At 37.4% G+C, this 7712-nt stretch overlaps 1 protein-coding gene across 1 annotated transcript; it reads left to right on the top strand.

Annotated features, from left to right (window-relative positions):
• Positions 1-439: 439 nt before the first annotated feature.
• Positions 440-6738, top strand: LOC149564299 (uncharacterized). The gene is made up of 9 exons (XM_089824131.1): positions 440-680; positions 1963-2731; positions 2927-3009; positions 3268-3276; positions 3383-3471; positions 4070-4143; positions 4225-4275; positions 5672-5748; positions 5900-6738. The coding sequence occupies exons 1-9, from the start codon at positions 440-442 to the stop codon at positions 6736-6738; spliced, it is 2232 nt and encodes a 743-aa protein (XP_089680257.1).
• The last annotated feature ends 974 nt before the right edge of the window (positions 6739-7712 follow it).

The raw sequence follows: 7712 nt of genomic DNA, 5'->3' as shown, positions 1-7712 counted from the left end.
TCCTTCCCAATGCGCGGTGTAATAAGGAGGAATGGCCGGTTTAGACAAGGGTGCGTGCGTGACTCTGACGGCTTCTTAGATCGATGCTTTTGACCGCTGGTTCTCCTCCTCATCACATTCTCTGTTTCCTCTTGTTTTCCTCTCTAGGGTACTCTGTGTGCGGAGATTTTTCCCCTTTCTCTTTCTGCTAACATTTGCAGGCAGGGAGGAGAAGTGGAGGAGAAGAGCCCCTCTTTTTCGGTCTCTTATCTCTTTGGCGGCGTTGTTCTCCTAGGTATGCGTACAGTCTAAGATATAAGGATGGCAGAAGAAGAAGTTTTGTTTCTTTCTTTGCTTTCTCTTTCTCTTATCTTGATTTTTTTGAGGTACCCACATATGGGATTTTGTGTATTGTGGTGTTGCAGGTGGGCGTTGGGATTTCAGTGGATGTGTTGTGATAATGGGGTCGATGAACAATTGGCTTGGATTTTCTCTCTCGCCTCAGATGGCTGTTGAAATGCCCGAGGATGGTGATCATTCAGAGGAAAACCATCATGGCGGCCATGGCCATAGCAATTTCAGTAATGGAGAGTGTTATAATGAGCTTCAGCCATCTTCTATGGAGATGCCTCCTCATATGACACTCAGGAGAGATGGGTCGCTTTGTATCATGGAGGCATTCAACCGCGCTGAGAACCAAGGTTATTTATATCTCTAATCAACACATATATATGTGTTTTTATGTCGACCTTAAGTCTTAAGACTGGTTGGAGGATGAAATGCCTGCCTGGTTGATCATTGTTTGTATTGTCTGGTGGACTTTGTGTCTGCATGGGCTTGCACCCTTTGCACTAAACCTTGAGAGAAATATGAACTTGAGAATAACTCCTGGAGGAAAATAATGGGAAGGTTGTTGCCTTTTTGGTGTGTGCACCCCTGATATAATTTCATGCTCTTACTTGTGCACTCCTCATGTGATTTGTTATTTGTTGTGCACTTCTTGTGCACAATAGTAGCTGCTGTATTTGTCTTGCCTCGCCTCATTTTTTGGGTGTCGAGAGAAAACAAGATGATGTTTACATCCAGCTCACTTTGTACACCTGCTCTCACTGAGTGCAGGTGGGTAATTCAATAAGAGCTAGGTACCTACTCTCAAATGCGTCTCCAAGAATAACCTAGTACTGCAACATGTCCTTTTATGCACGGCCAAGTTATTAACGGCATTTGTGTGGAAAGGGACTAAAAAAACTGGATTCGTAGTATATCACATTGTACTATTATTAGTACATGAAACATTCATTCAAGGATATGATACTGTTTTCAAGTTTCTAAGCATTCTACTTGATGCTTCAAAGGTTTTCAACCAGATATAGTAGGAAAGCTCCGAGATGCATTTCAATCATACCTTATTTTTTTCCCAATGAATAACTTTTTCTTTAACTCTTGAAATCATTGGAAAACACATAAGGTAGCTTGCAAAACTTTGGCCCTTGGTTACACCTTTTCCAACCATGGTAAATTATTTTTCTTTGGCTGCTATGACAAAGATATAGTTGTTTAAGGGCACCAAGAGCTACAGGCTTTGCTAGCGGGCCATTGATACAGAAGATTTGGTATTTATCCATAGTGCCCTAAAACCTATCGATTTCTTCTTCTTTATTATTTTTATGCTTTCTTAAAATCTACGACCGTAGGTTGTATAATCAAGGAGCTTTTCTCACTTATCTTCCACTTCAGAGTTCTTAAATTGTTGAATAAGACAGTAGATCATTCTAGCTCCATAGACGTAAAAAAAACTTAGAACAGTTTAAATAGCTGCAAAAGCTTACAACGGTCTAAGTAAATAAGCTGAACTTCAATTATTAAGGAGAATTGACAAATGCAAGCTTGCACCATATTATTTTTTCCAAATTGTTTATAAGTAGAGCATCTTTTTGGCTCTGATTCCTATGGTGGGTATTGACGCAAATTTCTTTTTGTCAGATTGGCATATGAAAGGCTTGGAGAATTCTCGAAGCATGGACTTGGATTCAGACGTGCAATCTCAGCAGCACATGATAGATTCCGATCTGTCCATGTTTGAGTCGAGCAGCTGCGCCGGTAAGCAGAACATATCATTGTCCATTAATGGCGACAGAGAAGGGCCCAAACTCGAAGATTTTCTTGGCGGTGCATCCCTTGGAGGTTCAGGTCACTACTCAGACACTACAAATTCCATCTACAGAAGCACAAAAATTATGGATGGTTATGACATCACAGGCAATGAAACAATCTCTTCCAAGAGAACTCCACAAAATCCAGACCCACTGAGGGCCACCCAAATTAAGACCACTGATTCATATGATCAAAATACCAGTGAATGCATGTTCCAGGACTGCAGCCTCCAGCTTCCTCGGAAGAACAACATGGCAGGAATGACATGGCTGAGAGCCCAACCATGCAATGATAATAATAATACCACCACCAAGATGAATAACACATCTGTTGCAGCTAACAAGGATCAATGCATGGGAAACATATCAACTATACAATCTCTGTCCTTGTCCATGAGCCCTGGCTCCCAGTCAAGCCCTTCTCTTGCTCATCCTGGACCACCACCCCAAAATGCCATTAATGCTGAGACCTCCCCCTCTGAGAGCAAGAAGCATTCTCTTGACAATGCTGTTGGTTGCTCTGCCATAGTGGAAGCTTCTCCAAGGAAGTCTATTGATACTTTTGGCCAGAGAACTTCCATTTATAGAGGTGTCACCAGGTATTTTCCTCAATTGTTCTTTACTTCATGCTGAGCTTCACATTCTTTTGAATTTTTCATAGCTGCCTTCAGAAATTAGCAGTGATTTTTGTTAAAAGAAGGTTTCTGTCAAAAAAGTGCACTTTTTGGAAGCTCCAAATCAGCTAGAATTGGCATTGAGTTCTTTGTAACTGATTTCATATTATGCTTCTGCAGACATAGGTGGACTGGAAGATATGAGGCTCACTTGTGGGACAACAGCTGCAGGAGAGAGGGCCAGACCAGAAAGGGTCGACAAGGTTAGATAATGATAGAATAACACAAACTATCCGTGCCTGAGCTAATTTGGCTATTAGTTTCAGTCCACTAGGAATTTATCATCACTTAGTACTGTAATTAATGAGTACTAAGTCGAAACAGATCTATTAAGATGGTAAGAATGAGTCATATCTAGGTTTTTCTCCTCTCAATCATATAGTTATACAAGCTGACTGGTGAAATTCTGTATGGCTGTCTCTCATGTATGGGCGGCACTATTTGGATTCAATTATCATCAGTCTATTTGGGTAAGTTCCCTGATAAGAGAGTAAATATTGAAAGTATATTCAACTAAAATTTGCCAAAAAACAGTTTTACATGTTTAATGGAGTCTTTTTTTTTGAAAAATCACAGGTGGGTATGACAAAGAAGATAAAGCTGCTAGGGCCTATGATCTTGCAGCTCTTAAATATTGGGGAACAACTACTACAACCAATTTTCCCGTATGATTCTGCTTTTGAATTAATTCATTTCATTCTAGTTTTTATGGAAATTAAAACTAGCAATTGCATGCTTGATTTCAATTTAGGTTTCCAACAGATCCATATAACTAGCACTAGCACTTCTCCTTTTCATTCTAAGGTGGATAGGCAAAGTTCAAGGTTTAAGGGATTTTCTAAATATGGCAAGAAATAAAGAAGCTATCCTATAGGTTTTTTAAATGACGACCTACCTTCCTCAAAGTATCTCTGCAGGTGTAGTTGAAATTTAAAAAGGAGAGAGATAAAATGAATAGATTGGAATGAGATCTTTTAATAAAGAAATTCTTAATATAGAACATAATTTTATTTATTTATTTAGGAGACAGCCAACAGGAATGGTGGACTGAAATTTACTTTTTGTAATAGTATTTTAAAGTGGACATCACATCTTGATTTCTAAAACAAATTAACTATTGAATCTACCAATGTAAGATGAATTGCTTGAAGAGATTAAGTCTGGTTCGACTAGCCTACTGTTTATAATGCAACGGTCTATGCTTCATTTTACAACATGTTTCTATGTATCAAGGAAAATGACAAACTTGGGTTAATATGGCAGATCAACACTTACGACAAAGAGGTTGAGGAGATGAAACATATGACAAGGCAAGAATATGTTGCATCTCTTAGAAGGTATGCCTATTTTCTATAAGATGCGCTACTTCCTTCAGTGTAAGATCTTTACTGATTTTGGTAACATTTTATACTGTGTAGAAAGAGCAGTGGATTTTCTAGAGGAGCATCAATGTACCGAGGAGTAACCAGGTTGGCATTCTCTAAGTTTCTGCATTGGGATGTGGTATTGTTATTATTATTATAAATATTAATATTACTATTATTATAATATCAAAACTACCAAGTTGAGTACTAAACTAATACTAACTAAGAGAACTGCAATGGTGCAAATCTCCACTATTTGAACAATTTGATTTCTTGCAGAATTAGAGATATTTTGAGTATTAGTCCAAATAAAAATTTATTTGAGACTAGTCAGAATGAATATCCCAATCTTCCATATTTTATAGAGCATTACTGGAAATTCACTTCAATATGGTATCTCTAGATATCTTTATACACTGGAAGCCAAATAGTGGGGGTATATTGCTGAAACCAAAGAAAGGGACAGCACTAAGAAGAAATTTTGATTTTGATTCCTTGTTTAATTTCATCATTTCCTAATAATGAGGAGTTGTAAGTTTCCTCGTCATACTTCATTTTTCTGCATGGTTTCTGCGATTTAGACCAGAAAGCATAAAAGTTCTAGATGGCACTAAGAAGCCAACAGATTTTTATTTCAATTCTACTAAATAACCTCTTATTATTAACAAGACTGACATGTATTCTCTTGACCATTAACCAAAATTCTATCCAACTTAGCTACAGAAATGTTTAAATTTCCTCATAACTGAGAATTCAAATCAAACAGGTTCTTTTATTATATACATCCCTTGAACTAACAGAAATCCATATTAAATATCACATTCTTTATGTTCTAGGGAAGTTTTTTCTTTAGAACGCATGAAAACATACTTCTAGCATTAAAGGCTCAAACCGCAAACACTCTTCTACTTATTTGTAGAACATTACTAATAATACCACAACGTTCTCTCTACAAGCCATAATATAGATCATAACTATTTCTTATGTGTTTTACTGAATAATTTTATGTATCTTGTTACCTATATGGTTGCAAAATTAATTATTGAAACTACTCAAATATATATATGTTGTAAACCAGAGCTGATTTGTTTCTTGTTATCACCATCTTTTTTTCATCTATATAACACGGTCATAATTAGAAAGTGTTGTGTAGGTTGTATTATTCAGCTACTCATTCACCAATGAGTCACCCAACAGACAATTGAGAATGAGATTTTGTGCATTTATATAACAAATTATTCCAAAATAAAACATGAGAAAAGGTTTTACACAGATATCTAGTATTACAGACCAAGTGTTAGTTTAAATTTTAAATGAATCGTTGGGACAGACTAAAAATTAAAAATTCTTGTCTTTTTTCCATTTCCAATTCGTCTAGATTTGAAGCAGAAAAATTGGCAGTTCGATTATATGCTATCATGGGCACATTTTTCAGTCTTTGTAAACTTCATTGATGGATTGATCTGATTGCAACTGGTCTCTTATTGATTATATATAACAGACATCACCAGCATGGAAGGTGGCAGGCTAGAATAGGAAGAGTAGCTGGCAACAAAGATCTATATTTGGGAACATTCAGTAAGCTTTCTCTCCTTATGTGCATATTACAACTACTTCTGTACAAGTTTATGATATGGCATCATGTTTTTCTATCATAACTCTTAAAAGGAAACCATGAAGACAATATTTGTCCATTTCAGGCTCTCACTTGTTTAAGTTAACTTCACAGGTACACAAGAAGAGGCTGCTGAAGCCTATGACATTGCTGCCATCAAATTCAGAGGCCTCAATGCTGTGACAAATTTTGACATGAGCAGATATGATGTGAATAGTATAATTGAAAGCAGCACTTTACCCATTGGAGGAGCTGCAAAACGGATCAAGGAAGCCGATATATCTGATCTAAGTGTCGAAGGCTGTCGAACAGATGACGACATGAATTCACAAATCACAGATACCTTAACGAGTTATGCGAATGCTCATGCTAATTACCCAAATGGGCATGGAGGATGGCCTATGATTGCATTTCAGCAGCATGCCTATAATCAACAGAGGGCTGGTTGGTGCAAGCAGGAGCACAATACCCATAATCAAGACTTGCAAATGCAGTTGCACTCAACCACTCAAAATTTTTTTCAGCCATCAATCATGGAATCAAATGCTTCTGTTTTGCATAATCTTATGAACTTAGAGTCTTCTGCTCAGGTGGATGTCGCTAACTCGGCCTCCAATAGTTCGGCATTCATGTGCAACGGTCTGTTGATGTCCAATTCAACCATACCATCCCCAATGACAGTTGCAGACAATGCCAGAGCTCCTCACTTCATTAGTGACAATGGGGGAGGCAGTTCAAAACCCTCTTCAACTTACGATACTATGATATCTTCAGACCCCTATGCAAGAGGTTTGTATTATTTACCTCAGCATTCACCTGCACTGGTCAAAGCTAACTATGAAAGTCCAGTGTACAACAACTGGATGACACCTCCTGTTCAGACCATAGCACCAAGGCCTAACTTGACAGTGTGTCATACAGCTCCTGTTTTCACAGTATGGAGTGACACATAGGCATTGCTCTCTTGATATCACTGGATTAGTCCATTAAAGGAGGCTGTCTAACCCAAAGAATGGCATCACTGGACTCTTCTTTTAGGACTAAGTTGGGTTATCAAATTATGGCCTATCATGTGCTCCTTAGCTCCCTATTTTGATCGTTTTTGGAAGGGTCTAAGGCCTTAGGCTTTGGCACTGGGAATAAAATTCGAAATTCCCAAATTGAATAAATCAAGCAAAATTTTGTGGGTATTGAGATGCTTGATTAATTTTGAAGCACAAGGCATTCTATGCATTCAATGTGACTTACAATGACTCGGTTAGAATTTTGTAAATTCTCTAACAGAATAATGTATATGACAGTCCCTAAAGGAATATCTGAAGGGGACTTCACATGATCCTATTTAGAGAAAATCAACTGATCCTATTTTATTGTTCTGGCTTAGCCAGCATTCAGCTCCAGATGCAACCATTGTAAAAACACATTTTAATACAGCCAAAGGAATTACTGCTTCTGAGAGTGTATGCTTGATTTTGTGGAAGGCTCAATCTCGTTTCAAAAAGAACAAAATTCTCAGTTCATTTCTTGATTCTCGTGTACTTACATTTTGCACATTTTCATTGCAAAAGCAATATGTTGACTTTTTCACTGCAACCTTCTACTTTTTCTGTGCTAAGATTGCTCGAAAATGACTGCATGGGAATCAAGACAAAACGATAACGGGAAATTCAAAAAGTTCGTCACCTCGGCTTCACTTTTATTTCATCTTTTGAATGTTTATCTGTCCGTTTACTGCAGAAAACTAAGTCCAAGCAATTCGGCCAATATGTTAACTGTGAATTTGAATAAATCGATAAAGCGAAATATTGTTAATGTATTTATGAACTTGCAATTCTATATCTTCTCGTACCCTTTAACATACAGATGATTATAGATTACTAGCTGTTAATCAAATCCATAAACAGCTAAATGATAAACTTATGACTCC

Source organism: Cupressus sempervirens, chromosome 4 (genome assembly GCF_028749045.1).
Source record: "Cupressus sempervirens isolate cs-2001-9-10 chromosome 4, ASM2874904v1, whole genome shotgun sequence".
In the NCBI taxonomy this organism is placed as follows: domain Eukaryota; kingdom Viridiplantae; phylum Streptophyta; class Pinopsida; order Cupressales; family Cupressaceae; genus Cupressus; species Cupressus sempervirens.
This window is presented reverse-complemented; position numbering and strand designations above follow the sequence as displayed.

Excerpts from the sequence above, each read along its gene's own strand:
- LOC149564299 (XM_089824131.1), top strand. The coding sequence starts at position 440 with ATGGGGTCGATGAACAATTGGCTTGGATTTTCTCTCTCGCCTCAGATG. Across the intron at positions 3,472-4,069 it reads CTACTACAACCAATTTTCCC|ATCAACACTTACGACAAAGA; the intron begins GTATGATTCTGC and ends TTAATATGGCAG. Across the intron at positions 4,144-4,224 it reads TATGTTGCATCTCTTAGAAG|AAAGAGCAGTGGATTTTCTA; the intron begins GTATGCCTATTT and ends TATACTGTGTAG.